At 52.0% G+C, this 18,427-nt stretch overlaps 2 protein-coding genes across 4 annotated transcripts; one reads left to right on the top strand and one right to left on the bottom strand.

The window, feature by feature from the left end:
• Positions 1-2,521: 2,521 nt before the first annotated feature.
• On the bottom strand, positions 2,522-13,052 carry CHMP1A (charged multivesicular body protein 1A). Of its 3 annotated transcripts, none has more exons than XM_048515212.1 (7): positions 12,995-13,052; positions 8,963-8,982; positions 8,282-8,359; positions 7,237-7,383; positions 5,878-6,006; positions 5,069-5,256; positions 2,522-3,839 (listed from the first exon to the last, which is right to left on the bottom strand). In XM_048515212.1, exons 1-7 carry the CDS (start codon positions 13,035-13,037, stop codon positions 3,818-3,820), a joined length of 627 nt encoding a protein of 208 aa, XP_048371169.1. In that variant the 5' UTR covers positions 13,038-13,052; the 3' UTR covers positions 2,522-3,817. The 3 variants fall into 3 exon arrangements, with proteins under 3 accessions (XP_048371169.1, XP_048371170.1, XP_048371168.1); XM_048515213.1 differs by having other exon boundaries at positions 12,957-13,030; XM_048515211.1 differs by lacking the exon at positions 8,963-8,982 and having other exon boundaries at positions 12,957-13,052.
• Positions 13,053-13,090: 38 nt separating this feature from the next.
• Positions 13,091-16,382, top strand: SPATA33 (spermatogenesis associated 33). Its single transcript, XM_048515214.1, has 3 exons — positions 13,091-13,878; positions 14,913-15,050; positions 15,552-16,382. The coding sequence occupies exons 1-3, from the start codon at positions 13,839-13,841 to the stop codon at positions 15,755-15,757; spliced, it is 384 nt and encodes a 127-aa protein (XP_048371171.1). The 5' UTR covers positions 13,091-13,838; the 3' UTR covers positions 15,758-16,382.
• The last annotated feature ends 2,045 nt before the right edge of the window (positions 16,383-18,427 follow it).

The following is an 18,427-nucleotide window of genomic DNA, read 5'->3' on the forward strand; positions in this document are numbered from 1 at the left end:
ACTGGCTTGAGCTACATGACAGAACGGAGGATAAAATATAATGTACAAACTCTGACTTGTCTCAGTCAGTGGTTTTAATTAATTCATTTTGCATTGTGTGGAGAGTTCTGGAAAACTCAAAAGCCTGCCTTTGTCCTAATAAAAACATTAACATAGCTTTTGTTTTTGTCAGTTTTTGCTTTGAGCACTCACAGCTGCCGGCATCTTCTGTCTAAACAAGAGCCAGGACAGGCAGTTCCAACTCCCAGATAAAAGGCCAGGGGGGAATATTGTTTTCTGTGGAACCTGCAGCCACTGAGCTCCCTCTAGCGTCTTCACTGCGGAACAATCTCTGCTCCCTTGAGAGCCACTGATGCCGGCAGGAAGTCTGATCCTTTGGGTACATGTCGAGGACACAACTGAAGTGACCCCAGTGTGGGGACGGCCTGGAGTGACAGGTCTTGTCCTGCATTAACCCCTTGCTGACAGTCATGTGGAACATGGTGAGCATCTTCACATTCACCAGATGTTCACAAGATTCCTTATTTGTTTCTGGATGGTTTCCAACTTTCCATGATTAATCTGCAGGGGGTCAATCTTTAGATTTGCAGATGCCCCTAGTGAGTTTCTTCTTTCATAGCCAATCTGCAATTCTTTAAACCATCCAGGAGCAGCAGTGGCGTAGGAGGTTAAGAGCTTGTGTATCTAATCTGGAGGAACCGGGTTTGATTCCCAGCTCTGCCGCCTGAGCTGTGGAGGCTTATCTGGGGAATTCAGATTAGCCTGTGCACTCCCACACACGCCAGCTGGGTGACCTTGGGCTAGTCACAGCTTCTTGGAGCTCTCTCAGCCCCACCTACCTCACAGGGTGTTTGTTGTGAGGGGGGGAAGGGCAAGGAGATTGTAAGCCCCTTTGAGTCTCTTCTTCTTCTTCTTCTTCATCCAGCTTCCTGTTGTGTTTGCCGGCTGGCTGGAATAGAGGGGAGGAAACGTGGTCCAGCTCTTGTCGCGAATGCTGTGAGACCCCCAGGCAGGGGGCAGGGGGCCTGATTCTCTGTCCATCAGCACACTGGCCTTGCAGCACAAGCATTAGCAGCTCTCAGAACTGCACGTGAGAAAAGGAGCGGGGCCCAAACTGCTCCTGACGCTTGCTGGCATGAAGCGCTGCCCAGTCTCTGCCAACGCCAACTTATAGCAAGCCCTCGAAGTTGTCAAAGCCAGAGGTGGTTTGCTATTGGCTGTCTCTGTGTGGCAACCCTGGACTTCCTTGGCGGTGTCCTGTCCTGTCCAAGTCCAAACCGGGGCCAGCACTGCTAAGCTTCCGAGATTGGCCTTTCCCAGGCTACCCAGGTCAGGGAATATTTCCCAATAGCCCCCTCCCCCCCATAGTGCAGGCAGCAAAACTGATGGCAATCCACTGGTTTTCACCTAAACAGCAGCAACAGAAATCACCTACTTCGGGAGATCTTTCCAGAACAGCCGGCGTGGTGTAGTGGTTATGAGTAGGTGGACTCTAATGTAAAGAACAAGGTTTGATTCCCCACTCCTCCACATAAAGCCTGCTAGGTGATCTTGGGTCAGTCACAGTTCTCTGAAAACTCTCTCAGCCCCACCTGCCCCACAAGGTCTGTTGTGGGGAGAGGAAGGGAAGGGACCTTTGAGGATCATCTAGTCCAGGGGTCTGCAACCTGCGGCTCTCCAGATGTTGATGGACTACAAATCCCATCAGCCCCTGCCAGCATGGCCAATTGGCTGGGGCTGATGGGAATTGTAGTCCAACACCTTGAACAACATAGGAAATTCCCAGCTACCTCCTCCTCCCTCCCTTGTAGGCCCAGCTCTTTGCGCCCCCCCCCCAATTCCTTGTGATGAAAGACCCTGTGTTTGCGAGTGAGAGCTTCCGACAGCCTCTCTTTTCCCATTTCTAACATCCGCTCCAGCAGAAGAACTCCTGTGCTTTGAGACCCTGGACAGGTGTGTGCAGGCTCCTGGAGGCACACCTGAGATTTGGGTCTGGCCTGTAATGAGAGTGGGGGTGGGGGTGGGCCTTGTCTATGCCATTGTTGGGGAAGGAGCCCTCCAGTGGCCAAAGCATTGACTGCAGAAAATGTATGTCCGACTTCAACAGGGGCACACCTTGCTGCTTTGACGACTGCTCCGTCCCATAAGAGGATGAAGGGTTGTTCCACACAGTGCAAGAATTCACCTGGGTTGGTCCTGGAATGTGCAGGAGTCGGCAGAATCCATGTCACCTGTTCACGGACTGGATCCTACGATACATGTCCATTATGACGCTCCCTGAGCAAAGAGCTGCAAGCAAAGTGGGGGTGGGGTGGGGGTGGACTGCTTCTTGCTTGCTCCACGGATGCCTTTTCAATTCTGCTGCCCTATCTGGAAACTGCAGTTTGGGGCAAGAATTGAAGTCTGGTGAGGAATAAGTGAAAGGGTATCTCTGTCAGCAATTCCTTCCTGCCCTCTCCAGTTCCCAAGTGACTTGTGGGGGGGGGGGGGGCGACACATATGTGAGCCTTCACACCAGCCCTGATTTCCAGAGAGTATTCGTTTATTTAAAACAACATCCAGGAATTGACAGTACTCGGTTTATATCCTTTTTCGGGGGGAAAAAGAGGCAAAGGCAAACACTTTCCCAAGAGTAGGAAAGCATGCCCCTCCTTTGACTGAAAAAGGCTAGAATACATGCCGCTGCCCAACCACCCACCCCCACCCCACACACCTCACACCTGTATAGAAGGAAGGGAAGGCAAAGAAGCCGGCAAGGCACAGAGCCCTTAAGAAACTGGGAGGGGAGGTTGGGGGGGTGGAGAGAGCAAAAGCAGATCCCAGGAACAGAACAGACTGATACATTCACTCTCTGCTGCTGCTCCCTGCCTTGGTTCCTACTCTGTGCAGCTGACCTCTCAAGCAAGGAGCTTCTCAGAGCCACTTGGCAGAAAGGACCAGGCAGGATTGATGCACAAGGCCCTCTAGGCAGAGGTCCCCAGTCCCCTCGATCACGGCAGGGAAGGAACGCCAGACCAGTCCCTCTGAGAGCAGAGGCCTCCAGCAAAGGGCCGAAGCAGCCCTGCTCACAGGGGTTGGCCCTCTCAAAGGGATGGCTGTTGGAAAGGTGGAAGTGGGACCCAGCTGAAATACCTGCCCACCAGGTGGGAGTCCACGGTCTGGGAGGGTGCAGAGACGGTGGGTGTGTACTTGGCGAGTGAGAATCGTTTGCAAAGGTCACTTACGGGTGCGTGGAAATCCAAGGCAGGGAACGAAGCTGCTGGCAAAGGGGGCCAGGGGATGCCTCCCGCCCTCTGAAAAGCAGCCTGACCCCTCATCCCGTCAGTGGGGGCTACAGGAGGAGGAGAGCCAGGCCACGCCTCCCTCCACACACACAGGCAGCTGTGCAGATGAGGACCCCGTCCCTTTTAAGAGTGCCCACTAGCTCACACTCATAACAGCCACGCTAGAACTAGTTTACAAGGATCCGGGATCCAGTTCCTCCCACCACCACCATCACCACCACTCCCACTACTCCCCCACACAGACGAACGGGACAGGAGGCCAGGAGTGAAAGGAGAATCTCTAGGGGAAAAAAAAATCCAACCCAGCAAAATTGCCCCCCAAGCCGAGGCAAGCCGGCTCCTGTCCATGCTGAAAAAGAGAGGAGATGCGCTGCTGTCCCCCCACGAGGAGGCGTTCAGTGGCAGTCTCACAACATGCCCACGGAATGAGGGACCAGTCCAAAGAGGAGGAGGGAGCCGGGAGTCTCCTGCAGAGGCCCCACAAATCATAGCTGGCCAAGGCTGAAGCAACAGTTCCCGGTAGCAGGAGGGGGCTAATTCCGCAAGGCAGCCAACCTGCAGAGGAGGGAAAGGGACTCGCTTGAGTGGGCAGCTACAAAACAGGGCAAATCACCCCCACAGAGAAGCGGAGGAAAAGGCTGAAGGTGAGAATCATCACAAAGGTTTGTTAACTGATGCACACTAGAAAGAGGGACGGGGGAAAATAATTTTACTCCCTTTGTCATGATACTAAAACTGGGGGACTCCTGGCAGGTCCAGGATAGGCACAGGAAGATCTTTCTTCCTTGAGGATCCAGTTAACATAAGGAACTCATCACCACATGAGGGTGGGATGCAGGGGCGTAACGAGGCAAACTGTAGCCCTGGGCAAAATCTGAGTTGGATGCCCCCCCCCCAATGGGCGGCCACCACACCACGACCAAAAAATTTTTTTGCACCAGGTAATTGGTGTCTGCAGGGGGTGCATTGTTAGACATATTGGCACCAAAATTTCAGGGTATCATCTGGAGACTGTCCTGATGGCACCCCCCAGTTTGGTGCAGTTTGGTTCAGGGGGACCAAAGTTATGGACCCTCAAAGGGGGTGCCCCATCCTAGCTCCCATTGGAAACAATGGGGGATGGGCGCACCCCCTTTAGGAGTCCATAACTTTGGACTCCCTGAACCAAACCTCACCAAACCTGGGTGGTATCATCAGTAGGTTCTCACGAAGATACTCTGAAATTTTGGTGCCGCTATCCTAAAAACTGCGCCCCCTGCAGGCCAAAAACAAAACCACTAAAAATACCCCAAAACGAATCCTGCATTTTTGGTGCCCACCACAAGGTGGCGCCCTGGGCAGCTGCCCACCTTGCCCAATGGGCATTACGCCCCTGGTGGGATGGACAGTAGTTCAAACACTTTGAGACTGGGATCGGTGTCCTGAATGACCTTAATCACGACTGAGAACCTTGCCCACTCAAGCCTCTCTCCCCCCACCCCCTCAAACCTCTTCCCCCCCAGCACATGGCTTGCCATTGGGCCAGGAGGTCTTGGGTGGAATCCAGAAGGGCCATTCTTTAGCACTTAACGATATCAGCAATGGGAAGAGAGAGTAAAAGGCAAACAGTACAGCCATCAAAAAGACTCTTCCAGCCTGCCAACACTCTAGGCACTTCACCATGGTAGCTTTCTCTGGGGCTGGGCCATATCCCTCCTCACAGGAGCAGCTCTTGGGATGGTGTGGGGGCATGGGGGGCATGTCTCTCAGAAAAAGATCTGCTGGTATCTGAGAAGCAGAGGTACCTTCGTGATAGCTGGTCCTCCTGGGAACGCACGGAGCTCTCTGCCACCGCCGAGGCGCCCTCGGGCAGCTGGTTCAGCTGATCCATGACCTCCAGGCCGTTCTCCTCCGCGATCTGCACAATCAGGCTGTCCACCTGCTCCTGGGGCGTGGTCAGCGTCGTGGCTGAGCTCATGGAGTCCTCCATCACCTGAGGGGAAAGCAAGATGGCAGCTGGCAAGACACAGCCGAACCCAGCCCAGGGTTTCATTTGTACCTTGCAGCATGGAAGCAGAGGAGGCAGTCTTCCTTTTCTCCGAGGCCAGGATAAGGTGCCTTCGGCTGTGGCTTTCTTCCTTTTAATTGCCAGCCACACGCCCCACTGTAAAAATCATGTACATGACTTTTCCAGTGGGGTGTGGCTGGCAATTAAAAAACTGAGTCAAAGGAGGGGGAGCAAAGAACGAGCAGGGAGGAGAGACGGTATTCCTCACCCCAGGGACAGGCATCCAGGGCAGGGAGGAGGACAGGAGGTGGATTGCAAAGGAAGCAAGAGAGAGTTGGCATCAAGTGGGGGGGGGATTAGGAGGGGGGGAGGTCCAGCAGAAAGGGTGACACAGGGAGGAGGGAAGGAAGATGGGTGTCATCTGTGACTCAAATTTTTGCGGAGCAAGTGAGGTGATAGCAGGAGAAGGTGGTGACAGGCGGAGAGAGTCAGGGGTGTGGCCTCTGGCTGGGGGGCTTTGGGGTCTTGCTTTGCAGCACTCAGGGCCTCTGCTCCCTCAGGTCAGAACATGCACAGCTGAGCGCCCCCCCCCCCAGATGTGCTTACCGAAGTATGAACGTCCAAGTTCTGCACCTGATGCTCAAATTTGTCCATCACAGCCGAGACCTTCTGCAGGTCCATGGAGCTGAGGGCTTTGTCCAAGGCCTTCGTCACCTGGGCCATGTTTTTCGTCACCTGCAGCACACAAATGCAAACTGTAGATTGGGCAACGGAAGCAAAGGGCTCCTCCCTCCAAAAAATCGGGGCTGGCACACAAAGCCCGCTGAAGCAGGGTGCCCACAGAAGGGGCCGGGCAGGCCAGCAGGCAGTTAGGAGCAAGCACAAGACCAAGCCAGCAGAGAGCGAGACAGCTGTGGGGACACAGGGCTCACTCACAGGGCACCCGAGGGGCCTCCCATGCCAGGGTCCTGGGAGTCCAGATGGAGGGAAGATTCGGGAGCCACCAGTCAAAATGAAGTCACGGACCATCATGTGGGCACGACAGCCACAGCAGGAGCGCAGCCCACAAACCGCCTCCCCAAGTCCCAGCCCGAGCCCTTCCCAACTTCTCTTTCTGTCACCCCAATAAGGGGAGAAACCAGGGAGGGGCAGTCCTTATGCCTACTCATTCCTAGGAAGGTGGAGCCAGAGGGCAACGTTCCGGGGTACAGCACCAGCTTACAACGGTGCCCAAAGTCATCAGTACAATTTGACAGTCAAGCAAAGACCTGCTGGAGAGCCACAGATCATCTAAGCCAGTGTTGACGAACCTATGGCACGGGTGCCAGAGGTGCCACTCAGAGCCCTCTCTGTGGGCACACGCAAACAAGTCCCCCCCCCCCCCACATATGTAGGCTGGCCTGGGCTGCTGGGCTCGATTATTAGCTTTAAACCTAAGACCAAATTTTGGGGAAGCAGTGTAGGTAGCCCTGTTAAGCGCTGTTAAACTCTACTGATTTTCACGGGAAGAACTAAAGCGCGATCCTTTACCTGGAAGTAAGCTCGGTTGCTGGCAATGGGGCTTGCTTCTGAGTAAACCCTCCTAGGGTCATGATTCACCCGTTGGAAGAGTTGCACGGTTGCTTCAAAGCAAAGCCACCGACTACCACCAAGCTTACTCCTGAGTAACACGTGCCTTGGAGCCAACCGTTTTTTCTAAACTAAAACCTCAGTATTCAGGGTACATTGCCATATTGGCACTTTGCAATAAATAAGTGGGTTTTGGGTTGCAATTTGGGCACTCCGTCTCGAAAAGGTTTGCCATCACTGATCTAAGCGAAGCAACGTGGGACACTGACCTGATTCCTCGCGAGGCAACTCCTTGCAGCCCTTCAGAGCAGGAGAGAGAGGAAACCTACCCAGGGTAACATCTGCCAGTACAAAGAAGGCAAGAAAATGCAGCAGCTGCAGAACAGCTCTCCTTACCCCTTTCATGGTCACTGCAGTCTGGACCTTGGAGGCCACCGCGTCCACTCGGGAAGCCATGCGGAGCCAGTTGACGCCCTCGTTCTTCTTCCGGATGGCATTCTCTGCGTAGACACGGGCACACTCCACGTTCTTCTGCTGAAGGGCCTGGAGCACACCAAGGCAAGGAGGAGGAGCAGGGTCAGCCCCGAGCCAGAATGGCCTTCCAGTGGCCCACCTGCAAGTTCTCTGCACGTGCAGCTTAACAGTCTGGGTCTGGACCGGAACTCTGCCCCAAGCTCTGCTCACCTATTAATCAGAGGGAACAGACTTCCTGACAGCAAAGCAGAGCAGATGCTGCCACTCTGGCACCTGCAGGGGCAAAGACTGGGCAGCTCCAGAACGTGTGCATCCACCATTCCTTGGAAGGAACTGTAGATGTCACACACTAAGTCTAGGGGTCCATCTGAAAACCCGAGAATAATTCCCTCACCCTCAGGAGACTGCCTCCAATGAGGTGGACCACGGGGAGGCCTTCCAGCACTGCTTCCTACGCTCAAGTGGAAGGAGTTCTGCATACGCCCCATCTTTCTGCTGCCGTCTCTCACATGGCAATTAGAGGAACTTAGAGAACCTAAGAGGAACTAGAGGAACCTAGAGGAACTTAGAGAACCCTGCCCAACCTAAGAGGAACCTAAGAGGAACCTAAGAGGAACCTAAGAGGAACCTAAGAGGAACCTAAGAGGAACCTGCCCAAAGGACTCAGAGCTTGCATGATGCAGTCAGAAGTGGAGATTCTCGGGAGAACGACGACGCTGCAATGGATGTGTGCCCAGGAGAGGCCAGGCTGCTTGAGGTCAGGCCAGGGCTCCAGAGATGGGCCTTGGAAGGGGCAGGCAGGAAGAGGAAATGCAGCACATTTTAGATGCCAAGGACTAGAAACTTGACGTTGACACAGGGGAAGCGGTGAGCCACGGTGGGGGTTCAAGGAAAGCAGCTCTCTCCAATGTCTCCCAGGACAGCCCCAGCAGCAGCAACTCTCCTCCCCAGCATCAGGTTCCGTTACCTTCTTGACTTTGGCTTGCTCAGCTTTGGAATCCTTTTCCGCCTTCTTGGAGAGCTTCTCCAACTGCTTGGCTGTGAACTGGAGAGAAGGATGTGGTGAGGGGCTACGGGGGTCTGCGGAAAAGCCTGCCCTCTTGCAGTCCCCAGAGATCAAGCAATCCGCAGCAGCCCAGACACAGAGAGAAAGGCAGCTGGTGCTCTGGAGGGCACATCCAACTGCAGGCATTAACAGGGCTCAGGTGGAAAAGCAGTTTATGCAGTGCCAGTTTTCCTGTTTAATGGGGAGAGGGCAGAAAGCATACCCCTCCAGATGGAGACCAGAGGCTGAAGGAGTCATTGCCTTCCCGCCAGAGGGCTGAGAATCCCAAAAAGCAACAGTCCATCTGCCTGTGCGCACTAGAGACGTCACAGGCAGGCCGTGCTATGGTTGGGACCTCCAGTAGATCTATTACCCATTTCACAGGGGAAGAGGAGACTTACCTCCTGGGGGGAGTACATAATGGGAAGGCACTCGGGCTCCACAAAGGCCCCCCTCACTCATGGTGGCTGCAGCCCCAGACTCTGCCAGCAGAACACTCTTGACAACCCAGTGGAGTGACCTGGCCAAGAACCCATCAAGACCAGCACGGGGAGTCCTAACTAGAGGGTGCGGGAGGGAGACCTTCATCAGACCTGCACTCACCTTTAACTGGAAGAGAGTGTCTGTGAAGAGAAAGAAGAAGGTGGTTGGAAAATGGCCAGGACAAAGAGAGGGCTAAGTATTGTCGAAGGCTTTCACGGCCGGAATCACTTGGGTGCTGTGTGGTTTCCGGGCTGTATGGCCGTGTTCTAGCAGCATTCTCTCCTGACGTTTCGCCTGCGTCTGTGGCTGGCATCTTCAGAGGATCCTCTGAAGATGCCAGCCACAGACGCAGGCGAAACGTCAGGAGAGAATGCTGCTAGAACACGGCCATACAGCCCGGAAACCACACAGCACCCAGAGGGCTAAGTGTTTTGATTTCTGCTGGAAACAGCCTGCAAAAGATGGCGGGGTGATGATGAAATGGACACTCATTGTTCTTAGCCCCTTCACATAATTTCTACCACACAGAGATCCAATCTGTGCACCCATTTCCACAGATCTGGAAAAATTCCACGCCTCTGACAGAGCCCCTTGGGGATGGGGCGGTATATAAATTTAACAATAAATAAAATAAATAAATACGTTTAGAACTCAATGCTAAAATGTAGAACTGGGGAACACATACAGTGCTATACAGAAAGCAAACTTCTGAAAACGTTAAGCTGGTGCCCACAATCAGAATATTTTTCCTGCCCTGCCATTCCAGGAAAGCAGCAGCCACATGCTGGAGGAGAGCTTTGGCGCCTATCATGAACCAAGAGAACCAGGAAGGTGTTCCAGTCAGGACTGGGAAGACACCTGGCTCAAAACCTCTTCCTCTCCCTCACCTTCCTCACAAGGTGAATGTGAAGATAAAATAGATAAGAGACTGAGAAATCCGTTGTCCTGAACTCCTTGGGAAAACAACAGAATTAAAATGTGAACACTGGTTCTAACCACAATAGTGTTCTCAATCAACAGACTACCAACCACAAGTGTGGAACTCTGGTGTCAGGGGGACTAATTTATCTGGTCCCAAAATGCCACCAGACTTTTTCTCTCCTGAAACCAAAAGCTCCAGTCAGAGTTTTGTTTCTAAGTTCAGTCAGAGACAACCTTTGACCTACAAACTGTGCCCAGCCTTAAGAATGGCTGCCACCCAGATGAATAGCTCCAGGTAATGTCACCTGCCTGGTATGCAGAAGCAGGAAGTGCTGGTCCCATGAGAGCGGGTTGGGGAAGGCCTTTTACAAAGTCCAAATCCAGCCACCCTTCTCTTGCCTTTCCTCCAAAGATCTCAGGCCAGTCTATGCAGCTTTCTCCACTTTCTATTTTGCCCCTTACAATCCTGTGAGGTAGGTTAGGCAGCCAGACTGGCCAAGATGACCCAGTGAGTGGGGATGTGAGCCCAGGGTTTCCGGTTCCTACTCTCATGCAGCTTTTGTAACATACAAAGCCACCCCCTGGAAGGGATTATTCCATTGTAAAATGTCAACAGCTCCCAATAACCACTGTGGGTCTGGAATTAACAATGTGTTTGATTCCAGCCCACTAGCCCTGTTGAGAGGTTTGCAGGGTATGGCGAAATGGGTTGCTTACGGCTGGCAGGCCCTATTTCGCACTCTGCACTCTTCCAGGGGTTACCAACTTTTCCCTGGAGAGGGCTATCTTTCTCTCAGGGTATGCTGCCACCACCTGATCCCACTGGGAAAGACCAGGATCTCCCAGCTTCCTCTACCTGTTGCAAGGCCTCTGCCTCAGGTTCCTAATCAAGTAGTGTGTCCAAGTCAGTGGGGTATACGTGGCACAGAGAACTGTCCACCAAATGTAAGGTTTGAAAAGGAAGTATTTATTAATAGAACAATCACAAGAACCTTTTGGCACCGCACCAGATAAGCAAGGAATAACAAATAAAAGGAGACAAAACACGAATCCTCTTTCCCTATCACTATTACATACCCTGCCTAATCAATGGTGGAAAACAGGGTAGGACCTCAGAGCTTAAATGGTTGCCATCTCCGAAGAGCTCACATCACTTGGCTGAGTACACGGCCTAGGAAATGGCAGCTACCTTCTCAGCTCAGGCAGGAGCCCTTCTCTCCTCAGAACAAAGAAGACAAGAAGAAGAAGAAGAGTTTGGATTTATATCCCCCCTTTCTCTCCTTGTAGGAGACTCAAAGGGGCTGACAATCTCCTTGCCCCTCCCCCCTCACACAAACACCCTGTGAGGTGGGTGGGGCTGAGAGAGCTCCAGAAAGCTGTGACTAGCCCAAGGTCACCCAGCTGGCATGTGTGGGAGTGTACAGGCTAATCTGAATTCCCCAGATAAGCCTCCACAATTTAAGCAGCAGAGCTGGGAATCAAACCCGGTTCCTCCAGATCAGAGTGCACCTGCTTTTAGCCACTGCTCTTAGTCACTACGCCACTGCTGCTCCCAAGACAAAAGAAGACCCCCACACAGGTTTCTGGCTGTTTTTATATTACCACCCCTTGTTGGCTCCCCCTACCAGTGTTGCTAGGTGCACTGCATTTTCTGCCCTCTAATCTGGGTCCTCCAGATCTCTGGTGGCTGAGCTCATGGGGTCACCAGTGCTGCCATGCCCAATCAGCACGGCTTCAGGAGGGGAAACTCCTGGAAAAGGCCAGAGTTTGGAGATAGGAGGGAGCTCAGTGGAGAAGTTTACATTTGGGTGGCACCTCTTTGTTATATCTGTCCAGTGATGCCTCTGCATTCAATTCCAAATCACTTTATCCAAGCTCAAACCAAGCAAAGCAAAACACATTCAATAGCTGCATCTGTCGTCATCTTTTCAAACCCTTATATACAATCCTCTAAAGGGAAACACACACTACACCACACTCTTCCTCCAGGAGGATCAGCTGCCATGCAGGACCCCAAGCCCCACCTGGAAGATATAAGTATAAAAGGATAAATCTGGACCAACTATGCTTCAAATGCCCAGGAACCACATATTTATAATAAATGACATTTATATTACTAAATGATAACATTTTTCCAGTAACTTCAAACCACACTCATAATCAAGTTGCGGCCATTTTAAAGTATTTTTCTGAGTTTAATAGGGACCATTTGTGATACTATGTTTCCCCGAAAATAAGACAGTGCCTTATATTAATTTTTGCCCCCCAAGATGCGCTATGTCTTATTTTCAGGGGATGTCTTATTTTTCCACTTCACAGCTGCATGCTCTGGTGTTCTGGTCGATGGGCATGCTTCCAAACAACGTCTCACTTTTGGGGGATGCTTTATGTTTAGCACTTCAGCAAAACCTCTACTACGTCTTATTTTCAGGGGATGTCTTATTTTCGGGGAAATAGGGTAGCTCTGTGTTTGGTAACCAGGTGGGTTACATGATGCGTTTGCTGTGAGTTCTGAATGCATATTAATAAACAGTTTGGAAGTTAATTTGTTTAAAGGAGATTGTTAATCCGTTTTATGTTTTGCCAGATGTGCGTTTACGGATAGACAGAAGATACTGGAAACTGAGGTTCAGCAAAAACACTTCCGTTTACTATAAATAGAAGAAGAGAAGAAGAAGAAGAGTTTTGGATTCATATCCCCCCTTTCTCTCCTGCAGGAGACTCAAAGGGGCTTACAATCTCCTTGCCCTTCCCCCCTCACAACAAACACCCTGTGAGGTGGGTGGGGCTGAGAGAGATCCGAGAAGCTGTGACTAGCCCAAGGTCACCCAGCTGGCGTGTGTGGGAGTGCACAGGCTAATCTGAATTCCCCAGATAAGCCTCCACAGCTCAGGCAGCAGAGCGGGGAATCAAACCCGGTTCCTCCAGATTAGATACACGAGCTCTTAACCTCCTACGCCACTGCTGCTCAGGTGAGTGGGTACCTGAAGCACAGTTGGTGCAGATTTACCTCGTTCCCAGGTAATGTAGCGGTGCCCCTCCCCCCACCTCCCTAGCATGGCGGACACACCTGGAAGATGATGGCAACCCCAACGACCCCCGAGTTTCACACCCCCAATCCTCCCTCCTCCCCCCTCGCCACACCCCTAGATCACATGACGTCACCACCACCACCACCCCGGCGCTCCCTCACCGTCCATCCTGGCCGGAGTCTCTGCCTGCGTCCCTTACCAGGACTTCCGCGTTCATGCCACTTCCGGATCGTCTCGGACATGACGTCGCTCCGTCGGCTTCTTCAAAGGAAGGGACGACGCGCGCGCATCCGTGGTGGTTCGAGTCTCTGGCGGGTGCTATAGCAACAAAGGGACCGGAAGAGGACCTGTCAGACGTCGGGGGAGGGGGCGCCTCTTCTCCGTGTTTTCTTCCGGGAGAAGAAAGCCGGAAGGCACATGCGCCGAGCGCGGTGCCCATCCTTCTCCCCCACCCCGAGAAGCCGCTGAAAATCTACGAGCCCCGCCGGAGCGGCTCCCAAGCGGACACCGACGGAGGAAGCCTGGCCTGTGCTGCCGGGAAGGGCTCCGAGGACGCAGCCTGCCAGTTTCCCAGGCTCAGACTACAGCTGCAGGGAAAGGAGCTGCTACATAATACGCCCCACTCCGGGGACACCCCCCCCCCCCATACACACACACACCCGCACCCATCATGGCTCAGCACAAGGCTCCCTGGCTCAGTTTCTCTGTCCAGCTCTTCCCGGTTCGAGTTAATTCCGTGGGAAGGAGCCCCGTGATCCTAAAGGGGATCCAGGGTGGTACAGCCTCCCCCCCCCCCCCCCCCCCCCCCCCCACAACCATTCGGGTCTCCCACCCTTGAGGGTCCACAGACTATCCGGATGAAGAGAGAGAAGGCTGGGTGTATCCAGGGTCTTCCTTGAGCTGAAGCCCCTCCTGGGACAGCAGCCTGTGGTGTGCATCTTCTTTGATGATGATGGTGCTGGTTGGTGCTGAGTCACAAAAGGGCCCAGGCAGTGCAACAAGATGTACCAGGGCCAGGGGGGGCCAGGACTGTTGGCTCATCTATGGGGCGGTCTCAAAGCAAGCATGAAGACCCGGCAGGAGGTAAAGCATTCTCATTCCTCTTAACAAAGGGTTGCTGTAGAACACAGGTGTCAAACTTGCGGCCCTCCAGATGTTATGGACTACAGTTCCCATCATCCCTGCCAGCATCATGCTGGCAGGGGATGATGGGAACTGTAGTCCATAACATCTGGAGGGTCACGAGTTTGACACCTATGCTGTAGAAAGATAAAGCTGCCAGGAGCAGGATGGGGCCAAGCCAGGGGAAAGCTTTCATGGGCAGGACCTTTGGGTTTGTTGGGCAGCTTCCATTCCAAGCAGGGCTCAGGTTGAAATCTTAACCCTAACACCCCAAACATTTCTCATCCAGGAGTTGGCAGCCAGAGCTCTTGGATCACCCCAGTTCTGTTGAGTCCATCAGCTGCATAAGCCCTCTAATGAGTGATGGAGTTTCCCCTACATTCCGAAGGGTAATCCAAATGCTGTTGACAGACTACATAAAATAAACATGTGAGCAACTACAAAGAGTTCAGCTCAGCCTCTTAAAAGCATGGCTGGAAATGAGCTACCATCAGGCCTTTAAGAAAGGACTAATGGAGAAAGCCCAAACCTGGAAGGCCCAGGCTAGCCTGACCTCATCTCATTTTGGAAGCTAACCAGGGTAAGTCAGCCCTGGTTAATACTTAGACGGGAGACCACCAAGGAAGTCCATGGTTGCCATGCCAAGGCATGCAATGACAAACCACCTCTGACTGTGTCCTGCCTTGAAAATCCCTCAGGGTTTCTGTAAGTCAGCTTGACCTGACTGCACTTTCTGCCACCACCAGTGGAACAAAGATCTATAAACAACCAGATGCCCTCCTGGGACCATGTAACCGGGAGGGCTTGGGGGTTTTCCTGGGACCTTCCTGGATGCTTCTCTAGAAAAATCCTGGGTCTGCTACAGCTCTTCTGTTCCAACTGACTGCTGGTCCTTTGCAAAGGTTGCTGCAAGAGCACCGCACAAGAGGAAGGAGGTGAGTCTTCTCTTTTCTTTCTGGTCTTTGTTTTTCTCAAGTGTGCGCATGTTCACACAGGCATAGATACTGGCAAGATAAAAGATCCCAAGATTCCACAAGTCAAACCGGAGCAGAATGCACACGCTCACCAAGGCATGGGCCATCCCTCAACATCCAGATCACCAAGGAAGTCACTGGTTCATTCTAATGTAGAAGGTATGTGTTATTTCCAGAAGGGCTTTTTGCAAGTTAAGCTCCCTCTTTGAAGACCGCTTGAACAGTTCAAAAAGTACAAGGAGGAAGTTATTGCTTTCCAGGGCCATTGAGAATACATGAAGCAGCTTCCAGGCTGTGGCTTAGTGCTAGAGCATCTGCCTGGCACATAAAGTTCTAGGTTCAATCACCTGCATCTACAGTTAGAAAAACCTCACCCCAACACCCTGGAGAGGTGCAGCCAGTCTTGAGTAAACAGTATTGACTTTGATGGACCAATGACCTGATTCAGTATGAGGCAGCTTTCTATCCAACCTTCTCATGTGTGGAATCGGGGGTGTGTGTGTGTTTGTGTGAGGTGGAGGGCTTCACCTTCAGCCATGAAGTCCAGATATCCTAGTGGGAGGTACAGATGAACAGAAGCAGATCCCTGAGATGGCATGCAGGACTGGGATCTGTTTCCCTGTTGGCAGATGTGCGTTTACCTGTCCCCCTTTCTTGCAGCACCTGATAAACAAGGAAAGAGGAAAAGGACTGTTCCCAAAATTGTGGTCAGTGGGCCCTCCAACGAACATCTGGCAACCACCACCATTGACGACGAACTTCCTGAGACTAAAACCATCCGGGATTCAGAAGACTACGGCCCCTATACGGTGCACTCAAAACCCAGCACAATAGATGCTTATAGAACCACCACAGAAAAGCAGTGAGTGAGCACACCAGAATGTTAGCCATGCTGATGGTGGCAGGTGCCACTAAAGAAAGCTAGAAGCACAGTCCTCGTCCCCTCTTAATAAATGGGAGTCCATCCCAATGAATCCTTTCCTGGTAAAACTGTCCCCACCACGACTGCTGCGTGTGCAGAGGGAGGGGCGGGGGCAGAGCTTCGCCAGATGTAAATGTGGGGGCAGGATATTCACTTCCAAATAAATATGTTTAGTAAATGCTTTATGATTCCCGACTGATAACAAAGCCATGTTTTCATGGATGCATTCATGCAGTTGAGACAGGATATCATGACCTGGCCGTGATCTGGGCCATGTCTTAAACGGCCGACTCTTGCTTGCCTGTTGGTTTCTGTTGCTCGTTGGACACCTGCTGGCGTCTACACTTCAAAGCATTGGGAAGTATGGCTTCTTTTGCCTTCCCATGAGAATGGAGGGGTGCTGTTCCCTCCCCTGGGAACTGGTTGTGGGAGGCGGTGTCAAGCTATGTGTAAGTGGACAAGGGGTGGTGGAGTGAGGGTAAAATGGAAGCTGTTTTGGCCCCTAATTCTTAGTTCTGTCAACAGAAGTCTAAATGCTTTATCCTAATGCTGTTTTAAATAAAGGAAATAGTTTGAACACAAAGTCCCGTTATTGAATATCCACGGGAGGCATTTCTGAGGCATTGAGGTACCATCCAGCATGCACACAACCAAGTTGCACCTAAAATTTTGCTTTGGGGAAGAAGTAAATGGATGCCGAGAAACTCGTCTATGGGGTGCCACTTTGCCCAGTGGTGGGATCCAAAAATTTTAGTAACAGGTTCCCATGGTGGTGGGATTCAAACTGTGGCGTAGTGCCAATGGGGCTGGGCGTGGCGTGGCTGGGCATTCCTGGGCGGGGCTGTGGGCAGAAGCACGCAGCCGCTGCGCCGGTCCTTGGGCGGGTAACGAATGCACGCAGGCGCAGGCTGCCACGCACGCCGGTGCACCTCCTGCTAGACTGCTTCTAGTTCTGCGCGCTACTGCTGAGAGGAGGGGCGTAACTAAGGCAAAAATCACGCGGCAAAATCACCACTTAGTAACCCCCTCTCGGCACACACCAATAATTAGTAACCTACTCTCGGAACCTGTGAGAACCTGCTGGATCCCACCTCTGGCTTTGCCCCATTTTTGGGTGCTGAATGGTGGTTAGAGGATCAAACTAGGATAAGGAAGAACCAAGTCTGCCTGGAAGCTTGCTGGGCCAGTTCTTGGGCCAGTCACGCACTCACCCTAATTTTCCTCACAGAGGCTGTTATGAGGATAAAATGGGGGACAGAAGTCAAATCAATTCAGGGACGCAGGACTCCTGTGGGTGGGGATTTAAACCTGTCCAATGTTCTGTCTGCCTGAGCATTCATCTCCTCCATCTCCATGCACCTTTTTAAAGATGTTGCTATAGTTATCCAGGACAGTGTGGCAAGCAAGCGCGTGAAGCCCACCTGCTTTAGGGTTAGGGTGTGTGCCGTGGCATGCCTCCAAAAGACACCCGCCTTGCAGCCGCGATCTCGCCTCCTGGAGCTAGAGGCAGCCTCATCGCCACCCATGCCTTGAGCAGGAAGGGTGCTACCCCCCACCCCAAGGCTGCCACCACCAGCGTGCTATGGTGGTTGAAGTGTCACACCTGGGGGACCCAGGTTCGAATCCCAGCTCTGCCACGGAGGCTCATTGGCCCACTGAGTGGCTGGCTAGTTGCATGTTTGTTACCGCGAATTGCCAGGTAACAATAAGTGATTTCAGCTCAGCAACTTAATGAGGCGCAGGAAGCTGGCGTTTCTTCAAAGCAGGAAGGATTTTATTGCAAGTGATCTCTTGGCACAGCTCAGCAGAAAGGACTCCACATGGCTGTACATCAGCCCCTTTTATACATTTCCCAGAAAAGGGGTGTAGGGCAGTCCCACCCCCACAGTGCAAAACCCAGGAAGGGGGCGGTCTCCTTCCATCTAATACAGAGAAAATATAACACCAAAGGGAGAAAACAATCTCTTTGCACATGCTGATGAGATCAAATCCCAGAAGAAAAGCTAGCACCTTCTTGCCTGAGGTGGTTCCCTGGGAGTGTTAGACAGAGACAAGTTCAAATGATCCAATGAATTCTTGGATCCTGAAAGTAAGGATGTGAACAGTCCAATGAGCTTCTGGATCCTGAGAGTAAAACTTCAAACAGTCCAGTAGCAAAACAGGGTGACATCCTTTGTTAGTCAAAAGGCCCTTTTGTTGGTGAAGATGGGATTACCTGGGTGTTGGTCCAAACTAAATTCCAGGAGTAGTTTCCTTGTCCCTTAATATCAACCTTTCTGGCCACTGCTTTGGCCATCAGACACAAATTTCAAAAATAACATTTCTAAACTTAAATGTTAGGGAAACCTTAAAGGATAAACACATGTACTTATACTTATGGGCAAGACTTTACAGATACTTATTGGCATGGCTTTCTTAAATCTAACAATAACAAAACCTTAAACTAACTGAAGAACCTAACTAAACTAACATCCTAAACTGCAGGCACATCACAAATTCAACTTAAAAGGGGCTTTTAATACATCCTAGAAAGGCATAAACAAGAGGGAAACCATATAGCATTGGCACAAACATACATATGCGTTCTCTGTGAACCTTATGGAGGCTTCTGAAC

This window comes from Sphaerodactylus townsendi, linkage group LG14 (assembly GCF_021028975.2).
Source record: "Sphaerodactylus townsendi isolate TG3544 linkage group LG14, MPM_Stown_v2.3, whole genome shotgun sequence".
In the NCBI taxonomy this organism is placed as follows: Eukaryota; Metazoa; Chordata; class Lepidosauria; order Squamata; family Sphaerodactylidae; genus Sphaerodactylus; species Sphaerodactylus townsendi.